Source organism: Cetorhinus maximus, chromosome 10 (assembly GCF_964194155.1).
Source record: "Cetorhinus maximus chromosome 10, sCetMax3.hap1.1, whole genome shotgun sequence".
Taxonomy (NCBI): domain Eukaryota; kingdom Metazoa; phylum Chordata; class Chondrichthyes; order Lamniformes; family Cetorhinidae; genus Cetorhinus; species Cetorhinus maximus.
In genome coordinates, this window is record NC_135888.1 from 100,149,432 (window position 1) to 100,171,971 (window position 22,540).

The 22,540-nt window shown below is 42.7% G+C and overlaps 1 protein-coding gene across 1 annotated transcript; it reads left to right on the top strand.

Moving 5' to 3' along the window:
- Positions 1–429: 429 nt before the first annotated feature.
- On the top strand, positions 430–11,263 carry LOC144685873 (methylsterol monooxygenase 1-like). The gene is made up of 5 exons (XM_078550869.1): positions 430–818; positions 3,182–3,330; positions 4,318–4,444; positions 5,186–5,340; positions 10,500–11,263. Exons 1-5 carry the CDS (start codon positions 570–572, stop codon positions 10,699–10,701), a joined length of 882 nt encoding a protein of 293 aa, XP_078406995.1. The 5' UTR covers positions 430–569; the 3' UTR covers positions 10,702–11,263.
- Positions 11,264–22,540: the final 11,277 nt, after the last annotated feature.

Below are 22,540 nucleotides of genomic sequence, written 5' to 3' on the forward strand. Positions count from 1 at the left end.
TAGAATGTCTGGAACACAAAAGATAGATGAAAGGTTCACGAATCTATGGTCAAAAATTTTGAATGAGGATTTGCCACCAAATGGGGAGCAAAACAAGGGCTCAGGCTTGGAAACTGACTCCACCGAGTTTTGAGCTTGGTTATGCCAGAAAGGAATGATACAAATGGGTAAGCGAAACCGGTGTTAGCGATAATAACCCAGCCTTGCTGCACTTTTTCCGGCTCCCAGTGTTATCAGTCTGGTTGCTGTGACGTATTCTCCCCATATTGGATTGCCCGAACAGCGCAACATCAGTCCACCGGATCGTCCAATCAGGGGCCGCCGATCCGAATGAGTCGAGTTTTTTTTAAACCATGGCAATCTAGGATCCGCCTCCTCTTCGGACGGCGATTGGCTGCGACAACAGGGCCGGCCCGACGCTCAGGGAGACTCCGGTGCTCAATTGGCTTATTCGCTTGTCAATCAGACAGTGAGCTGGTATTGGGGTAAGGAGATGGTACCTCCCCGGTCAAGCGTTTTCAGGTTGCACCAGGCTACTTTCTTTGAGTATCAAATGATCGGCCTGGAGAATGGATGGAAACAGCAGCATTATTACTTCGGCAATTCTAGCCATTGATTACATGGATTCTTTACTCCCGCAAAATCCCTTGCAAGAGCCTTTCAAAAATGCATGGAACTACATGCTGGACAATTTTACCAAATTTCAAATAGCTACCTGGGGTTCTCTCCTTGTTCACGAAGGTGTTTATTTCTTGTTCTGTTTACCGGGTTTTATTTTTCAGTTTATTCCAGCCATGCAGAAGTATAAGATACAAAAGGTAAGAATTGTTTAAAGTGAGTAGTTATTAATAGGGGGCGAAGGATGTGTATTATTTACTGTGGGACTCGGTATCTTTTGAATTCTCGAAAGTATGTATCTCAAATGGGCACTCATTCCATCCAATATTCCTAAGAGTTTAAATGGAAAATAGCTAATGCTTTCTGCTGGGGTTAGGTTAATATGTTTGTAGAATATCATGTAAGTGAACAATCTGTCTTAAAAAAAAAACTTCAAGAATTTCGAGTATATGTAATGTTCCATTCCGCCTCTTGGTGCTTTTATATTATTGATACAAGTTAAGTTGTAACAAATTGACGATCATTGGGCAAATATGGAATGTGTAGAAAAATTGTAACAGGCATCTGGAATCTCTAAGAAATTGTTTCGGTATAACGCTGAATACATTTTCAACGTTGTGAAATATAATTATTACAAACATGGCAGAGAATGTGTACTCACCTAGCTGTGTTCCAAAACTTTGGGGGAGAAAATACCTCTCTTTTACTAGTACTTCTGTTTCCTGATAGAACATTTTAATAAATATTTGTGTCCAAGCCACACCGTCTGTCAAGTAAGGAGTTGTGAGGTGGGGCAAGCATGTAATTTATGCCAAAAAATATGGGCGGGTATGACCCTCCTACCAGGGATTGTACCTATAGTCCCTGCTAAAAAGCTCTTGGCCTGGGCTTGGTTGACTATAATGCCCATGGCATTAATGTAAATTGCAAGCAGTAATCATATACCTTAAGAACCACTGCCAGAGTGTTGTCCTGGTTAAATTACTGTATTTCTTATGAATCCTATCATCCACCTTTGTCAGCTATACCATAGGAAGTGCTGGTTATCACTAAAAATATTGGGCAAAGTTGGTCACAGTAAATGTACAAGTGTGACTGTAACACTTCATTGCAATGTAAATTTAGTTCAGTAGGAAATTAATTGCAAGAAATATTTTGACACGTGTTTTTAGGTAAAAGTTTAAAACTGGGTAGATCACTTTTTGTAGTTATTGTTTGCCACAAGTACGAGTAAAGCTAACATTTAGAATTGGAGATGTTAATTTAGATTAACATAAACAGTGTTAATCTAAACAGTATTAAACTCATGGCCATTTGTAAAGTTAAGTTTGAAGTGGACTTGAATTTGATTGCCTTTTATGTGGAAAGTTGTACTGCAGTAATGGTCACTCTGCATGAGGAGTAGGGACAATTATTGCAGAACAACACCCTTCCTTTCTGTTCTTCCAACAGTTTCCTTCACAGCAGCATGCTTAAACTTTTAGATTAATTTTAACATTTGTTTATTTTTGATTTAAATAGAGAATGTTAATTCCAATGATTGGAGAACAATTTTTTAAAACTGTATAGTAGCATAGTAGTTATGCTACTGGACTAGTACTCTATTGACCTGAACTAATGGTCCAGAGACATGATTTCAAATTCCACCACTGCAACTCGGGAATATAAATTCTACATTAAAAAGCCAGTATCTGTAATGGTGACCATGGAGCTATCGGATTGTTGCAAAAACCTACCTGGTTCATGAATGTCCGTTAGGGAAAGAAATCTGTCATCCTTACTGGGTCTTACTACTCATGACTCCAGACCCACTGCAATGTGTTTCACTCTTAACTGCCCTCTGAAATGACCTAGCAAGCCACTCAGTTGTATTCAAGAAGGTGGATCACACCTACCGCACATCCTGTGAATGAATAATAAAAACAAATGAATGGAACAAAATGAGGGATCTGAATTAGACCATATGGTTTGTGGTCATGTAATTGACATTAAACTTCCAGACATTGTTTGCCCTACATAACTTGTCCAAGTCAGCTCCCTCAATGATGTTACCATCAGTTGCTGTTTAAACAAAACCTAACCTTGAACTTCCCTGGGAGTCCAGCAGAATGAACCAGGAAAAGACAGAGATCTTCAAGTGCCAAGTCTTCATGGTTTCTTAGAGTGCCTGAGTGGCCTCATAAGGGGTGGCACCTCTGCCCATAAACAACACCAAAGGGCATGGATTGAGTGGAGGGTAATTCCTGTACCGAGAGTTTGGGAGATTGAGGCCTATACACTGCCATCCCAGACGTGGTGGGGAGGCACCAATGCCTGCAACATCATGGGGTATGTGCAAATGGAGAGCACTCCCACTGTGCAAATTTCAGCAGAGTCTGAATTTAGGATACTGGGTAGAATTCCATAATAACTGCTGGGATTGTGACTCATATTCAAGGCTATGTGTGTATTTAAAAAAAAGAGAAAATATGTTTAAAATGGTTCTTGTTTCCTGTATTTGCTTTTCTAAAGTAAGTTGTTCATACAATGAGAGTTCTTTTACCATCATCCTTTTTGAATGTAGGACAGGCCTGAAAGTATTGAGAAACAATGGAAGTGCTTCAAAGTGCTCTTGTTCAACCACTTCTGCATCCAGCTGCCACTGATCTGTGGTACTTACTACTTCACTGAATTCTTCAACATTCCGTATAACTGGGAGAGTATGCCACGATGGTAAGATGTCCTTGCCTCACCCCACTACCCATAAAGCCTTTGTTCATGGTTTTTCACCTCAAGGCTTGAATTTTCCAACCTTAGCCAGCCTCCTAAGCTGCACCCAATACAAACTGTAACTCATACTGAGTTCAATTGCCTGCATCTTATCCCACACTAAGTCCTGAATATTCATGCATTATTAATTTGAATCTGGTATAGGAAGATTATTACAGTACTCTATCTGGGATATTGCTGTTGCTCAGTGATGTGGCACCTATCACCCCAGCCCTCACCAATCTTCACTGGCTCCCCTGCTCCACAGTGTTCATTCACAACCTCACTTTGAACCTCCTTCAACCCTGTGCTTAGCTTGCACCTTCTACCATTCTGAGTCTCCAACCATTGTAGTTTTCCACACTGGATGCTCTTCTGAAACGCTCTTATGTTTCAACATCTTCATCCCCACCTTCAGAAGCTTCATTAAAACCTAATGCTTCAACCGTCACTTTGGCCATCTTCCCTAACTTCCCAGTTTTGGCTTGTTATCTGATCAACTCCTCATGCAGTGCCGAGAGACAGCTTACTGTTTTGAAGCCAGAATATAAGTACATGTTTTTAATGTTATTTGTTAATAGAAAATAATCCTGATTATGTGACAGAAAATGAAGTTAAACATTTGAATTTCACTGGAATAACAGGCAAAATAGTGAGAGGTAATTTTCTGACTCTGCCGCTGGTGGGAAGGTTCACCTCCTGGCATTACAGATCAGAACTTCAGGCATGGGGTTATGCCTAATTTCCTGACCGTTAAGTTGGAAATTCATGAGCAGTATGCACCTGAATTCCTGATGTGCATTGCTGATGGTCAAGGCTCTTGAGAGCTGTGCAAAGTCAGAAAATTATTCCTGTGGTTTAAACATGGAATTCTTCAAGTTCAAGTCCAATAGAGTATTCTTTACTGATGTAATGATCCTAAGTACTGCTATATTATTCTTTCCGATACAGGCAGATCATTGCAATGCAATGTCTGGGCTGTGCTATTGTTGAGGACACTTGGCACTACTTTCTACACAGACTGTTGCATCACAAGAGAATCTACAAATATATTCATAAAGTTCATCATGAATTTACGGTGAGTCACCCATTTCACAGATACTGGTAGAGGTCCTTTTCATTTTGGCACGTTGAGAAAACTTGGCTGTTGTGAATTGCCCAACTGCCCATTCTCCAACCCACCCATCTACCTTCCCATTGACTTCAATATTGCATATTGCTCAAAACTCCATTCATCAGTCGCCCCTATTCACAATGACCTACATCAGCATTTTGTCTTTGGTCCTGCAGCATGACAATAATATATTAACAGCCCTAGTGGAACAGCTTCCTGTGGTCCTATGACTGGTCTCTTTCAGCATGTGAAGTATTTGCTGCATTCGGACCAGACCCTGATTCTAGGTCTCATTTTCTAGACTATTATATAAATTAGAGTTGTTCTTGTATTGATATACATGAAAGGAAATTGAAAACTATGTATATTTGCTTGTACTCTTTTTGCTGCAGGAATTGAGACCTAGTGAAAATACAAAATGTTTCTTTTGTGATCTGACCAACAAAACCGTTAAGTCTGGAGTTAGTTCATTTATTGAATAGTTGCTGTCTCTAGCAACTGTTTCTACCAAACCTCTGAATTCTGCTTTCAAAAGCTTCATATAAATTCTTGTTATTAATAGTACTGTAAATGTTTTACATTGTACTTTCACTGACCCTTATTTTTATAATTTTACATCATTCTTTCAGTGTTTACTTTCAGTGAATGTTTTCTTATGCATGTGCCACTCAGTTTTAATTTTCTTCAAATTTCTGTGTTATCCAGGCACCGTTTGGCATGCAAGCTGAATATGCCCACCCTGCAGAGACACTCATCCTCGGAATGGGTTTTTTCATTGGCATCATGATCTTCTGTAATCACGTAATCCTCCTGTGGGCTTGGGTGACCTTTCGTCTCCTGGAAACAATAGATGTACACAGGTAAAGATGGCATTCAAGTAGCACCATAAAACCTATTTGTTTAGAGTTTGAGGATGAATTAGACAGAAGTTACAGAAAAAAGGAGTCTCTTTGTCATTACTTTTTCACTGATAAATGTAAACCCACGTAAAAAAATAGATTTCACTGATACTGTATTGGATCACCGTCCAAAAGTCAGGCTATTGAAGACTGCTTGGTTCCACAGATTTGAATGACACATTTTAAGACACAACTATTTGGTCCATGTGCTTGTTCCTTTATGGATGGAATTTAGTTGAATCATTATGTTAGTGAACAGTCGCATAGAATATTACAGCATCAAGATTGAGAAGTGAACTTTAGTCGCTTTTATGTTGAGTTCAGTCGCATTCTGGCAACAGATAAACAGGCTTCAGTGGGCCTATGACTCTAGGACCAGGCTAAGGGAATGGAATCAACTCAAATGATGCTCATCTTCTGGAATTCAAATTAAAACTGCACAAATATAGAAGTAAACTTATCATTTCACTTTTGGAGTTCGGGGAACTGAATGAGGGAATTGTGGCATCCCAAAGGCAGTAGCCAGTGGGAAAAGACAATTGATTATTATCTACATAATGTATTTTTAATTTCACTAATTTTCCTAGTTCATTTTGACTCCACAATACATCACCAGTGCAACCACACAACTAAACAATAAAACAATATACATCTTAACAGGTGATTAATTAATTTGTGACCTCTCAAAATCTATCTTTATGCAGTCTAAATGTGAATAATTGTTCTAAGTACCTGAACATCCACTACATATAATTGAAGTACTTTGTAAATAATGTAAAGAGCAAAAGAAAGTAGGGCAGAAAATGAGTAGTCCAGAACTATAAGATTTTTAAATTTATGAGTGAAATAAAAAGGAGATATTTATAAATTGTATGTTGAAAGTTCTAATTAAATATATATTGTCAGATTCATAATACGCTCTTCCATAATATAAAGTAGCTATATTAAATTATTTAAACATTAAATCCAGTGAAACTATAAAATCCAGTGAAACTTTAAACCAACTCGTACAATTTTCTGACCAAGACCTTTTTCACAGTTTGAAAGAAGCTTGCCTCAATATGTGCATTATAGATTGTTTTTGAGAATACCAACCCGTTCATTCCTTTCTAAAATAGATTTTGGGAACTGTGTGTGTTCATGAAGCTAAGTGGGGGGTGTGGGGTTCAGCACTTGGACATTGTAACCTAGTGGCTGCCATTTTGCTGACATAACTTCATGGCAGTGTGGACACCCCATTTCAAATGACAGTGATGTTGGCCAGATCATAGCATGGGGCATTTCATCTGGATGGGCTTACCCTGTTTGCTGCTGCTCTAAATTATGACACTGCAATGTCCTTAATCTCTAAACAGAGTAGTCACAGGATCTACATTTTTATGTAACAATATGGTTGGGCTTACTAAAGATTTTTGTCTTTAAGATACTGCAGACTTCTAAGGGTCTTTGTTTTAACTCTAAGCCCAAAAGAGCACCCTCTCCCAGGCCTGTGTCAGTAAGATTTTATTTTCAATTTTCCACCCAAGCTATCCAATTATTTGTAAGAAAGAGGCCAGAATTCTCCCAGTCAGTTGGAGTTGAGCTCTGAGGTGGGGAAAAAGAGAAAAGAAGGGAAAAGCCCAGCAGGAGAGCTCCCCCACCTGCTCTCTCCTCCAAGCGACTTTCCCAGGGGCGAGCTGTCAGTAGAATCAGGAACCCATTCACCAGAGGCAGGCAGGCAATTAAGATTCTTAAAGTCTCAATTAGTGACTATTTTTGGAGAGGGAGGCAAGTTTGCCAGCTTCGTACGTGTCCAGAGCCCGACAACACTTTGGAGATGGCTTCATGGTGGGACTTTGTAGCGCCATCATCGCCTATCGAATATGCCGATGTAAAGGATCAAAAAGGCTGTATGTGATACACCTGCGGCTGAATGCATTCATGTGGAGGTGATTCCGCTCCAGGCTGATGCCCCTGACAGCCCCAGGTCTTCCTTTCTCATGTGCCATTTAGATTCTGTTGTGAAGCAACCTCTCGCTCTCCCCCTGCCTGGGCAGTGCTCACCTGTCTTGAGTGGAACTGCCAGCTGGCCTTCCCTTGTCTGTGTACCACCTATCGCACCTTATTGGTACACTGGTACAAGATCGTCTAAGTGGAAAGACTGCTGACACAGGCAGGGTTGAGACCCGGAAATGCCCGTCAATTTTTATAATTCTGTAAGATTCAGCCAAAGGCTCCTCTGTAGTTGTAAAAGGAGTGAAATGCTTAGCAGTTGCCACCAGGTGAAAACAAAACTCTGAATGTCTGTAAGAACAGCAGCAACAGGTGAGTAGGTGACTGGAATGAACAGAGTTTCTACAATGTCCCTTATAATTGCTGGAGAGTGATTTGGGGTGCATGGGGACCAGGAGGAGTGAGGAGTGCTATACGCAGGTTGTAATGCATAGAATGGAGATTGGAAGGACTTTATTGTCTGAGTCAAGATACTGAAGCACTTCCTGCACTGAACTCATGTTCCTGATAATGTTGCCGGTGTTGAAAATACCTGGTGCCCCAACGCTTCCTGCACTTATGTCATTATACAGTATAATACAAAGCCTGCCCAGCCGCTGTCGCATTATGTCTGGGAAAATGGGAACTCAAGCTCTGCAGCTTAGTTTGGAGAGTGTGGTTACCTCCATGGCTGCTGCAGCCAGGCCCTCACACTGGGAGTCTGTGTCTAAAACTCTTTCAGCTTTGATTGGCACCAATTTGAGCTTCAATTAGGCCCCGGTTTCCACCACCTTCAAAAGACTGGACGATATGGAGAGATGGGAGCCTCGTCATATTAATCTCATATAGTTTGCTCTCTAGAAAATCTGTGGGAGTGAATAGCTGCAGCTCATAGGAGAGGCTATGTGCAACATGAGTAGCACATGCCCCCTCAGGATGACAGTACATTTGGTTCCTTGCTAACAGAAACATAGAAAATAGGAGCAGGAGTAGGCTCTTCGAGCCTGCTCCGCCATTCATTATGATCATGGCTGATCATCCAACTCAATATCCTGCTCCCGCTTTTTCTCCATATCCTTTGATCCCTTTTGCCCCAAGAGCTGCCTACAGTGATAGCAGAAAGCAAACTGGGCCCCTCTCAGGTCCGAGATCCTAGAAGGTTGATGTTAGACGTTAAAAATAAATTGATGCTTTTGACTCTGCAAATTTGTTTACAGTGTGGTTCTATTGCCAGCTCAGCACCTGCTATGTCAGATGTCATGTACATGAAAATTGGTCAAAGGTCCTTTATTACAAGATGGAAAGACTGGTAGCAGGTGATTTTGAAGAGTATTAATGCTAGGGTGAGGGAAAGTAGCAAATTAGCTGAAGTATTGGACAATCAACTGTTCACGGATAGCTCTGCCTGCTCTTGTTGCTCTTGCTGGGTCAAGTAGTGATTATGGTGGATTGGCGCAATGTAAACACTTTGCGACAGCTGCCAGGGAACCCAGCATAGACCTGCACGTATCAGTGGCAGGATCACTTATCAGGTGAACGTAGATGGATTGGCAGCCTTTCCTGTCCATGAAGACTTCCGGGTGCGAAGCCTTTGTGATGTGTCAAGTCCTGGGGAAACTTGATGGCGGGTGGATCAGGGTGAGAATGGGCCAGTAAGTGCAGCACTCTAATTTTAGGGCCACTACCATCCTCTTCTTGCTAAGTGAACCGAGTTGCAATGAACTGTATGGAATGTTTTACTGCAAGTGTTTACTGAAGTAATCACAGCAGTTTTTAAAGGAGAATTAATAATTGAAGAAGAAATATATTAAAGGCTATGGGGAAAGAACCAGGAAATGAGAATATGGTTGTTGGGGTTAATTTTCCTCTTCACTGCCTGGGTGGTAAGCTGGCAGTACACGTCACCCTTTATTCATAGAACATCCCTGAGTTTCATTCAGTTGATTTCAGTAGCTTGAAAACTGGGCAGGCGACTCACTCTGCCAGGTCGTTGCCAATAGCTGTAGCAGGGGAGCTAGCACAGACATGATGGGCAAATCGCCCACACCCACACCCAGGATTCAGTGATTCTATAAATTAGACCACATAATACAGAAAAATAACATCTTAAAAACAAAGAAGCAATATTACGGTAAAGACAATGGAATGAATTTTATGTGCCCCTAGTGGGTGTGTTTCCTGCCCACCTATGAGCTCACCCCCGTAATATGTGGGCTGGGTGGGCACCGAAATTGGCAGCCTGCCCACCAAATTTAAATGAACAATAAAAGGTCAATTAGGCTTGTCATCAAAAAAAAGCAGAGGAGTCGTTCTTTGGGGTCTGCTCTTTGCTGATTGTGGGGCGGCTCACCCTTAAACTGAACTCCCCACCCCACTTCCTTGCCCCTCCCACCCCACTGCCCCTCTCCCCCTCTCCCTGATGCACCCACACCCTCCCAGACCCTAGACATAGCTGCTCTGAAGATCCTAGGCCTTGTGCACTGCTCTTCAGCAGCAGGCCCAGCAGCTGCCAATGACACCTTCCTGGTGCTGCTGGGACTCATGGAACCACCGGTCATTTGGATTGGCTGGCAGCTGCAGAGGACAGGACTAGTGGAAGTCCTACTCTAACCTCATTAGTCTGCCCCGCAATGCTCCACGTCATTGTAGTTACAGTGGGGGGAATGCCATTCACCCCCCCCCCCCCCCACCCCATGCAGTAATCCACCCTGTATTTCATAATGTGTGAATTTTTTTTATTCATTGATGGGATGCAGACATTGCTGGCTAGGCCAGCAGTTATTGCCCATCCCCAGTTGCCCTTGAGAAGGTGGTGGTGAGATGCCTTCTTGAACTGCTGCAGCCCATGTGGTGTAGGTACACCCACAGTGCTGTTAGGAAGGGAGTTCCAGGAGTTTGACCCAGCGCCAGTGAAGGAATGGCGATATATTTCCAAGTCAGGATGGTGAGTGGCTTGGAGGGGAACTTCCAAGTGGTGGTTTCCCATCTATCTGCTACCCTTGTCCTTCTAGATGGTAGCAGTCGTGAATTTGGAAGGTGCTGCCTAAGGAGCCTTGGTGAGTTCCTGCAGCGTATCTATAGAAATGCACATGTAAATGTATGAGTGAAGTTCCTCACTTGCTAATTATTTTTTAATTCTATTTTCTTAGTGGTTATGATGTTCCTCTAAATCTTCTACACTTGATTCCATTTTATGGTGGTTCCCGTTTCCATGACTTTCATCACATGAACTTTGTTGGAAACTACTCTTCGACCTTCACATGGTGGGACAAGATTTTTGGAACGGACTCTCAGTTCCAGATGTACAGTGATAAGGTGAAGATGGACAAGGAAGTGAAAAAGGACAAATAAATTCACAAATCCAACAACATAAAAATATAACAGTTTTACACCAAATTACTATAACCAGGAAATCAAGAAATCTAATCAACAGCTGAACTGTTTCCTAAATTGATGCTCTTAAACTTCAACATCAGGAACCATTATTTGGCTACCATCTTTTAACAGATAAAATATTCTAAACTTTTCTCCTGGAGTTCAACTGAAAAAGTAGCAGTGTTAACTATACACTCGTACAAACAGAATGTTAATGTTTCTCATGACCTCGATTTGTATTTCATGTACCAAATACATACATTCATTTTATCACTTATTTCAAATATGAAGGGATAATCTTAAACTTCTTTCTCTTTCTAAAAGGGTTATAGGGGAAACATTTTTATGTGATTATTTTTGGTGTTGAAACTTTAATATGATTGGCCTTGTTATTTTTGTAACTTCCTCTACAATATTTCCATGTTATACTGTAGAATCAGTAATTGTAACAGCATGTTTTTGCAAACATATGTTATGCTCTACAGTGTAATTGCTTTTAAGGGTTGCAGCTCTGGAATAATGGCCTGAAGTATTGAAAGTCATCTTCCAAGCACCCATTACGGTTTGTGTTTTCTCACTGTTATTTTTGACATATAGGATAATATAACCAAACATTTCCAATCAATGTTAATATTTGGTTACGGTCAAATAACACTGGATTTTACTAGTACCATGTAGGGTGATAGTTCCATTTGGGCATCATTTGATTCAAAGTTCCATACATTTTCTGCACTAAGAACTGTTGTTGGCATGCTATATCATTGTTCTTGGAGATCTCTTTTATTAGTAAACATCTCTGGCGTACATATCTCAATGTTTTGTTAGTATAAATTTGATCTGTTTTACTCAGTATTAAAGTAGGGCAGTACCATTTTATTTTGCAAAATGGATCAAACTTCGTTCAGATGACCTCACTTGTTTGCAGTTCATTTTCAGCTGATACTTTCTAAATTGCTGTGAGATGATGAAGGATACAGCTCCTTAACAAGCAATATCAAAATTCTCCTGTGTGGAGAACATTGTGCCACATTATTGTTAATGAAAGCAACTATGAAAAGAATCAGAGGAGATATAAACTCACAAAATGCAATATATTTGCAACTTTAGCATTTTCTGCCTTTTGCTAGTAAAAGATTGCATGTATTGAACTTGTTTTAGAATACGTCAGTATGAAGATTATATTTAGTAGCATTAATATGAAGGTTGAAAATGTTCAGTGGAAAACTATGGCGTAATAGATGAAGGTTAGAGATGGTTTCAGTATATAATTTGAGGGGCACTTTTTACAGTTTTCAGAGAGTAAGTGACTTGCAAGAATGAGTAGGTATTTAATGATCTGTTCCAAGATTGAAAATTGATATAGGGACCAATAGTAAAATAACCAGATTGCTGGTTCAGTGAAAGATCAGTGTCTGAATTGTGCTCATGGCACTAAACTGCATGTATGACATTATGTGATGTAAATACTTCTTAAATGGTATGTTAGGTGTATTTTGTATTTCTGTGACTGTCACTGAAATTTCACAAAGTGCCCATCGTTTGAAATATTTGTGTTTGTAGTGGTGAGGTGTGGATTTAGATTTTCATTTTCAAAATATGACCCAAGAACAGAATTTTGTTTTAAATTAGAAAATATTTCACAATATTGCAGAAGAACCTTTATTTAAAAGAATTTGGCACCATTCCCATCCCCATCAAATCTGCTGCCATCATCCTCCACCTCTTTAAAAAGTCAAGCCCATGTTTCTTTCCAACTGTTATTCCATCTCTGACTACTTTAGGTCCTTGAATGAATTATTGCTATCAAATTTTATGTTCACCTCACCCAATTTTTTCTGTTCAAATCCTTCCAGTCTCGCCTTTCACCTGCCACAAAGTGAGACAAATCTGTTCAAAGTCACCAACAACATCCTTTGTTATCGTAAATGTGGTGCACCATCGTTGCTTGACCTTTTGATATTTAATATAGTCAACTAGTCCAACCTTTTCTATTGAATCTCCTCTTGTGGTCTATCCTGACATGTTTCATCCCAGCTGCTTGTGGATTTTCATTTTGTGATTTTGAGCTAAGTTTCAAACTCCCACACCTCATCCATTATTGAAACTGCCTTCATCTGCAGTATTTCTCCTGAGACTCTTCGCTCACCACCACTGTTGCAAATTTTGTTGCCTCAGCTCAACTTCACTTTGCTGGCTTGCATACTATGCCCCACATACACAAACACCAATCTGTTTAAAGCTCTACTCCTAACCCCCTTCATTCCTAATGTTCATAGATCTGTTTCCCACTATGCATCAAATTCATAATCATCACCCTCAGTTATTAATCCCTCTCTGGCCTCACCTAACTCTACTTGTGTAAGTTCCTTCAACTCTACATCTCATACCATAGTTAATACTCTTCTGCTCTCCTGTGCAATCACACCATTGGTGGCAAGGCTTTTGGTGGTTCCAGAATTATTTTCTGGCATTCTCGTCCTACATCTCCACATTCTTACTCTTTTTGCCTTTAAAAATATCATCCAAATTTCCCTATGGTACCATGTTGTCAGTCATTTCTCCTAATTATTCTGTGTTCTCTCTTTGAAGTGCCTTGGACATGTTCTACATTAAAGGTGATAGGTGACTGGAAGTGCTGCAATTCCCCCAATCATAAAACAAAAATAATGGCTCTACTTCACTTAAGGGCATATTTGGGTTTGCATACTTCTAATACAGGACAGAATCTACTCCCATCTCTTACAAGGGGGTTTGGGTTTGAGGTTGGGGCTAAGAATGGGACTTGCTTTTCTGGAACCTTCCATATTCTTCGCCTTACAAAGATTGAACGCAAGGTTTGTACTCTGAATGAGGAGAGGTGCCAACCTTCTGAGGAAAAGAAAAATTGGCCGATTGGATCTCCAGCTGGCATGAACCGGATCCACACAAAGATTGAACAGGGAATAATTTATGTTAGCATAATCCTTTCCCTAGACCAGGCACCCCCAGGCCAGATTTTCTAGCAGCTTGGGGCAGGTAGGAGTTGTGGCCTTAGTGGTGCCCACTGGCAAATCTTACATTTTCTGGCGGAATCCATACTGAAACGCAGGCAAGGATAATTCCTGTGTAAGTGCTGGGGTTGCAACTCATGAAAATTCAGGCCATAAAATTAGATTTCTACTGTAAGGTAGTTTAGTAGCGATAGTTCAAGTGCAGATAAAGACCAATTTAGACTTGTTATGATTTAAAAATAACAATGTATAATCAATCCTAATGATGTACATAAGGAACAATGATGTACAATCCTAATGATGTACATAATTGATTTGATGGTTGACCATCAAATCAATTATAGGAGCTAAGGTTTACAGTATCACAGTATCTTTACAGTGCAGAAGGAGGCCATTTGGCCCATCTAGTCTGCACTGACTCCCTGAAAGAGCATTTCACCTAGTCCCATTCCCCTGCCTTAACCCTGTGACCTTGCACATTCTCTCTCTTCAGGAAGCAATCCAATTCTCTTTTGAATACCTTGATTGAACCTGCCTCCACCACCTTTTCCAGGTAGCTTGTTCCAGACTCCAATCACCCTCTTGGTGGAAACATTTTTCCTCACATCACATTTACTCCTTTTGCCAATTATTTTGAATCTGTGCCCTCTAGTTCTTCTTGTTCTCTTGAGTGGGAACAGTTTCTCACTATTTATACTAAGGTGAGGAGAAATTTCTTCACCCAGAGAGTGGTGAGTCTGTGGAATTTGCTACCACAGAAAGTAGTTTAGGCCAAAACATTGTACGTTTTCAAGAAGGAGTTGGATATAGCTCTTGGGGCGAAAGGGATCAAAGGATATGGGGAGAAAGCGGGAGCAGGCTATTAAGCTGGATGATCAGCTATGATCATAATGAATGGTGGAGCAGGCTCGAAGGGCTGAATGGCCTACTATTTTCTATGTTTCTATTTACCCTGTCCATACCCCTAAGGATCTTGAATACCTGTAACAAGCTTCCTCTCAGCCTTCTTTTCTACAAGGAAAAGGGTCCGAACCTCTCCAACCTATTTTCATAACTGTAGTGCTTTATCGCTGGAATCATTCTTGTGAATATCCTCTGCACTCTGTCCAAAGCCTTCACATCCTTTCTCAAGCGTGGCACCCAGAACTGGACACAGTACTCCAGATGAGGCCTAACCGTTGTCTTATGCAAGTTCAACATGACCTCCTTACTCTTGCACTATTAATAAAGTCTAAGATACTATATGGTTTATTAACTGCTTTCTCAACATGCCCTGCCATCTTCAATGACCTATGAACGTATATACGGAGGTCCCTCTGTTCCTGCACCTCCTTTAGAGGTGCTCCCTTTATTTTATACTGTGTCACCATATTTCTTTCTGCCAAAATGAATCACCTCACACTTCTCTGCATTGAACTTCATCTGCCACTTGTCTGCCCAATCCACCAACATGTCTATGTCCTTTTGAAGTTCAAGACTATCCCCTCACAGTTGACAACATTTCCAATCTTCGTGTCATCTGCAAATTTTGAAATCATGCCCTGAACACCACAGTCTAGGTCATTAATATATATCAGGAAGAGCAAGGGTCCCAACATTGACCCTGGGGAACTCCACCACAAACCTTCCTCCAGTCTGAAAAACAACCATTTATCACTGCTCTCTGGGCAGCATTTTCCGGTCAGCGAGCGGGGCGGGGCCTGCTCTCCCACACGTAAAATGATGCTGGATGTCCGTCCCGACGTCACCACGCACCATTTAGATTTTCAGTTCGGCGGGTGCACAGCCAAGTTGGCTGCGCTCTCGCTGAACTGTCAGCGGCCTATTATGGCCATTAAAAAACTAATTAATGAACTTAATGGGCCTGCCCGTCCAACCTTAAAGTTGGTGGGCAGACAAGGCCAGGTGGCCTTCAGATAATGCATGAAACCACATCCACGGGCGGGATGAGGTTTCATGTAAGATTTAAAATTTTGCAAAAATTTTTTAATAAAAGTAATGGACATGTGAAACTGTCATACAAGATGAGACATGAGGGGACATGTCCTTAATTTTTTTTCCATCTTTAATTAGATTTTTAAAAGTAATACTGATCTCCCTGAGGCAGCACTTTGCCTCAGGAGGATCTGTGCGCTCTTTCGCATGCATGAAAGAGCGCACTCTTGGCTCAGGGAATCACCATCACCTCCTCGGCCACCTGCACAGGGAGCGCATAGCACTTCCAGGCGGACGTCACACTGGGCGGGCCTTAATTGGCCCGCCCACATAAAATGGTGGCGCACCGATCGGGAACCCAACCGCTTGCGTCTGCTCCCGCACAACCCATCCGACGGGGGGGAAATGCTGCCCTCTGTTTCCTGTTGCTCAGCCAATTTCTTATCCAAGTGCCTACTTTCCCTTTTATTCCATGACCTAGAATTTTGCTCAAGTCTGTTGTTTGGCACTGTATCAAATGCCTTTTGAAAGCCTATATACACCACATCAACAATGTTTCCCTTATCACCTTCTCTGTAACCTCCTCAAAAAACTTTAGCCAGTTACTTAACCATGATTTCCCCTTAATGAGTCCATGCTGGCTTTCCTTAGTTATCCTGCACTTATCTAAGTGACTATTGATTTTATCCCGTACTATAGTTTCCAGTAATTTCCCTACCACTGAAGTCATACTGACTGGTCTGTAGTTGCCAGCTTTGTCCTTGCATCCCTTTTTGAACAAGGGTGTAACATTTGAAATTCCCCAGTCCTCTGGCACCTCTCCTGTGTCTAAGGAAGGCTGGAAGATTATCACTAGTGCCTCTGCAATTTCCACTCTCACTCCCCTCAGTGCCCTTGGATGCATCTCAAATGGTCCTGGTACCTTATTTATTTTAAGTAAAGATAGCCTTTCCAACACGCCCTTCCTCTCAATTGTATGTTCTTCTAGTGTACCAATTACCTCCTCTCTCACCTCAGCCTGGGTAGCATCTTCTTCCTTTGTAAAGACAGATGCAAAGTACTCGTAAAACACCTCCGCTACTTCTCCTGCCTCCACGTGCAAGTCTCCCTTTTTGTCCCTAATCGGCCCTATGCTTCCTTTAACTACCCTTTTATTATTTAAATGCTTATAGAAGACCTTGGAATCCCCCTTTGTGTTCATTGCCAGCCTCTTTTCATGCTCTCTCCTTGCTTTTCTTATTTGTTTCTTCACTTCCCCTCTGGTCCTTCTAAATTCGGCCTGATTCTCCATTGTATTTTCTACCTGACATCTGTCGTTCACGCACTTCTTCCTTTTATCTTTACCTCTGTCTCTCTCGTCATCCAGAGCATTCTGGATTTATTTGTCCTACCTTTTCCCCTTCAAGGGAATATACCTTGACATTGCCTGCAATAATTTTTCTTTGAAGGTGGCCCCTTGTTCAGCTATTGTCTTTTCTGCAAACATTTGATTCCAACTCACTCGACTCAGATGCATTCTCATCCCATTGAAGTTAGCTTTCACCCAAGTAATTATCCCTGACCTGGATTGTTCCCTGTCCTTTTCCATGATTAACCTAAACCTTATGATACAATGGTCACTGTCCGCTAGAGGCTCTCCCACTGATGTTTGATCCACTTGGGCCAACTTATTCCCCAGAACCGGGTCCAAAAGTGCATGTCCTCTCAATGGACTGGAAACACTGCTGCAGAAAATTATCTTGAATGCATTCCAGGAACTCTAGCCCCTCTTGACCCTTTGTACTATTCCTATCCCAGTCTATATTTGGATAGTTGAAGTCCCCCATTATGATTACTCTATAATTCTTGCACCTCCCTCTCCATAATTTCTTTGAAAATTTGTTTCTCCCTATTCCTTCCACTAGTTGGTGGTCTATATACTACACCAATCAATGTTATTGCACCTTTTTCATTCCTCACCTCTAGCCAGAGAGATTCCATCCTTGACCGCTCTGGAACATCTCTCTCCAGTACTGTAATGCCATCTTTAATCAATACTGCCATTCTCCACCACCGCACCCCACCCCCCTCCAAACTTCCTTTCCTGTCTCTCCAACACCTTGTACCCAGGAATATTTAATGCCCAGTCCTGCCCTTCTTTGAGCCAGGGTCTCTGTTTTAGCAATAATAATTCCATTTGTCAACCTATGCCTGCAGTTCACCAATCTTATTAACCACACTCCGTGCATTCACATACATGCATATTAGCCCTGATTTAGGCTTTTTTACTTTCCCCTTTATTCTAACCCCATCTAATGAATTACTATTGCTTACTCTAATTCTATCAAACTCTCCAAGTATTTTATCTGCCTTGATACTACTCTCTGATATATCCTCATTATCAGTTGATACTTAATGCTTCCCACTGCCAGTTTTTCTCCTCTGCATTCTGAATATCCCCTCAGGCTCCCAACCCCTGCCAATCTAGTTTAAACCCTCCCCAATCGCAATAGCAACCCCCCCTGCGAGGACATTAGTCCCAGTCCTGTTAAGGTGTAACCCATCCTTCTCATACAGGTCCGACCTGCCCCAGAACTGATCCCAGTGCCTCAGAAATTTAAAGCCCTCCCTCCTACTCTATTTCTCCAGCCACGTGTTGAACTGCTCAATCTTCCTATTCTTACGCTCACTAGCACGTGGCACTGGCAGTAATCCTGAGATTACTGCTCTTGAGGTCCTGCCTTTTAATTTCCTTCCTAACTCCTTAAAATCTGCTTTCAGGACCTCATCCCTTTTCCTACCTGTGTCATTGGTCCCAATGTGGACCATGACCTCTGGCTGCCTGCCCTCCACCAAAAGAATGTCCTGCAGCCGTTCTATGACATCCTTGACCCTGGCACTAGGGAGGCAGCATACCATCCTGAAGTCATATCTATGGCCACAGAAACGCCTGTCTGCTCCTCTAACTATGGAATCCCCTATCACTTTAGCACTTCCACTTTTCCTCCTCCCCTCCTGTTCAGCTGAGCCACCCGTGGTGCCATGAACTTGGCTCTTGCTACAGTCCTCTGAAGAACCATTTTGCTCACCAGTATCCAAATGGAAAAGTGGTGTGAGATAGGCTCAGGGGATTCCTGCACTACCTGCCTGTTCCTCTTAGATACTCTGGTGGTCACCCATTCCCTCTCTGCCTGTGTACCTCTTAGCTGTGTTGTGACCACCTCTCTAACTTTGCTATCCATATAATTCTCAGCCTTGCAGTTGCGCCACAGTGACTGCAGCCACCGCTCAAGTTCTGCAACCCAGAGCTCAAGTTTCTGTATCTGGTGACACTTCCTGCAGATGTAGTCATCAAAGGCACTTTGTGCCTGCACGACTTCCCACATTCTGCAAGATGCACACATTCCACATGGTCAAGCTGCACTGACATACCTTAAACTTTATGTAAAGTGTTTACTCACCTGTCACTCACCAACCATCTCCTCTCCCTCTCATGTCTCTTTATGAAGTTCCGCTGCTCTCACCCTCTTGCACTCTTTTATCTCCTGGGCTCCTCTATAGTTCCCTATGAATTCACACTTGATTTTCTCCAAATCTGGTCTGTACACCGAGGCCAACCACTAGCACCACAACTAGCTCCTTTTGAATTCCCAGCTCTTCTTGCACTCTTATTATGTGTTAGTTAATTTAATTATTTTCTTAATTTACTTTATAATTAATAAATATGACTACTCAGGGTAAGCTTACTACTATTTATAAACTACTGATGCTAATAAATCCTTACAATTACAAATAGAATCACAAAATTTTAATGGCACAGAAGGAGGCGTTTCGATCCATCGTGTCTGCACCAGCTCTCCAAATGAACATTATGATCTAGTGCCATTGCCCTACCTTTTCCTTGTACCCCTGCACATCGTTTCAAATAGTCATCTAATGCCCTCTTGAATGCCTCAATTGAACCTGCCTCCACGACACTTCCAGGCAGCGCATTCCAGACCCAAACCACATGTGTGAAAAAGTCTTTTCTCATGTCACATTTGCTTCTTTTGCAAATCACTTTAAATCCGTGCCCTCTCGTTCTTGATCCTTTTGTGAGCGGGAACAGCTTCTCCCTATTTACTCTTCAGCCCCCTCATGATTTTGAACATCTCTATCAAATCTCCTCTTAGCCGCCTTCTCTCCAAGGAGAACAGTTCCAACCTCTCCAATCCATCTTTGTAACTGAAGCTTCTCATCCCTGGAACCATTTTTGTAAACCTCTTCACTCTCTCCAATGTGTTTACATCCTTCCTATAGTGTGGCACCCAGAACTGTACACAATGCTCCAGCTAAGGTCTAACGAGGGTCTTATATAAATTCAGCATAATCTCCTTGCTCTTGTACTCTATGTGGAGGCACCAAAGGGCCACCAAGCACTCCAGACCTTACCCAGCCCCGCCCCCTACCCCCCTCCTCCTGGCACAGACTGAGTCCGCGACCACTTTATTGGACTGCGGAGTAGTTGAACTGCACACGTTGTACAATCTCCTCGACAATGCTGGCCATGTAGCAGTCACTGCTGGAGGTGCTCACAGCCCTTTGCAATCTCAGCAACCTGGTTAGGAGCTGTCTCCCCCATGTCACAGGCTGACAGGTTAGCCATGCAGTGCACTCACCTACAGTCATCTGAGGGGTGGCCAGCACTCTCCGGGAAACATTAAGGGGCCGCCACACAGGGCCAGGAAAGGTGCTAAGTTCCCCCATGCTAACCACTTCTCTCTCTCTTTCGTGCCGTAGGAGGACCATATCAGGAGCATGGAGCCTGGTGACCTAGCTGTATGCATGATGGCCTTCAGAGAGCAAATAAGTCGGGGGAGAGAGCAGCTGAAGTGCTTGGCCGCGCAAAGGCAGGAGCAGCAACCTCAGGAAGAAGGGGCTTCTGGGGCTCCCGCACACGGCACCCAGGGTCTATAGACACTGCCTGGCATTCCTGCAGATGCCTGAGAACCAGTATTGCCGGTGACTGCGCATGTCTGGGGACCTGGTCGCTCACATCTGCCACTTACTGCAGGACTTGATGCCAAGGGGACATGGAGGGCATCCAGTGCCAGTGGCTGTGAAAGTGACTGCGGCACTCAATTTCTCTGCCAGCAGCTCCTTTCACGGCTCCACAGAGGGTGGTGGGAATCTGGAACTCACTGCCTGAAAGGGTGGTGGAGGCAGAAACCCTCGTAACATTTAAGAAGTATTTGGATGTGCACTTGCGATGCCATGGCATACAAGGCTATGTGCCTAGTCCTGGAAAATATGATTAGAATAGTTAGAATAATTGTTTGACCGGCACAGACTCGATGGGCTGAAGGGCCTTTTTCTGTGCTGTAGACCTCTATGATCTGATGGTGGATACTCCTTGCAACTACAACATCAAAAATCTAAAAAGCCTCATGGAGCACAAACTCTGAGCAAGTTGCTGATATTCCAGCACAAGTGCAGTGGACAAGCAAACAAGTAGGATAGTGTGCTAGATTTTTAAAAAAAATTCATTCATGAGATGTGGTCTTCACTGGCTGGGCCAGCATTTATTGCCCATCCCTAGTTGCCCTTGAGAAGGTGGTAGTGAGCTGCATTCTTGAACTGCTGCAGTCCATGTGGTGTAGGTACACCCACAGTGCTGTTAAGAAGGGAGTTCCAGGAGTTTGACCCAGCGACAGTGAAGGAATTGGGTTATATTTCCAAGTCAGGATGGTGAGTGACTTGGAGGGGAACTTCCAGGTGGTGATGTTCCTACCTACCTGCTGCCCTTGTCCTTCTCGATGGTAGTGGTTGTGGGTTTGGAAGGTGCTTTCTAAGGAACCTTGGTGAATTCCTGCAGTGCATCTTGTAGATGGTACACATTGCTGCCACTGCGTGTCGGTGGTGGAGGGAGTGAATGTTTGTGGATGTGGTGCCAATCAAGGGGGCTGCTTTGTCCTGGACGGTGTCAAACTCCTTGAGTGTTGTGGGAGCTGCACTCATCCAGTGGAGAGTATACTATCACACTCGTGACTTGTGCCTTGTAGATGGTGGACAGGGTTTGGGAGTCAGGAGGTGAGTTACTCGTCGCATGATTCCTAGCCTCTGACCTACTCTTGTAGCCACAGTATCTATATGGCTAGTCCAGTTCAGTTTTTGGTCAATGGTAACCCCCAGGATGTTGATAGTGGAGGATTCAATGATGGTGATGCTATTGAACATCAAGGAGCAATGGTTAGATTCTCTCTTGTTGGAGATGGTCATTGCCTGGCACTTGTGTGGCACGAATGTTACTTGCCACTTGTCAGCCCAAGCCTGGATATTATCCATATATTGCTGCATTTGGACATGGACTGTTTCAGTATCTGAGGAGTTGTGAATGGTGCTGAACATTGTGCAATCATCAGCGAACATCCCCACTTCTGACCTTATGATGGAAGGAAGGTCATTGATGAAGCAGCTGAAGATGGTTGGGCCGAGGACACTCTCCTGAGGAACTCCTGCAATGATGTCCTGGAGCTGAGATGACTGACCTCCAACAACCACAACCATCTTCCTTTGTGCCTGATATGACTTCAGCCAGCAGAGAGTTTCCCCCCGATTCCCATTGACTCCAGTTTTGCTAGGGCTCCTTGATGCCACACTCGATGCCTTGATGTCAAAGGCAGTCGCTCTCACCTCACCTTGGGAATTCAGCTCTTTTGTCCATGTTTGAACCAAGGCTGTAATGAGGTCAGGAGCTGAATGGCCCTGGCGGAACCCAAACTGAGCGTCAGTGAGCAGGTTATTGCTAAGCAAGTGCCACTTGATAGCACTGCTGATGACCCCTTTCATTTGTTTACTGATGATCGAGAGTAGACTGATGGGGCGATAATTGGCTGAGTTGGATTTGTCCTGCTTTTTATGTACAGGACATG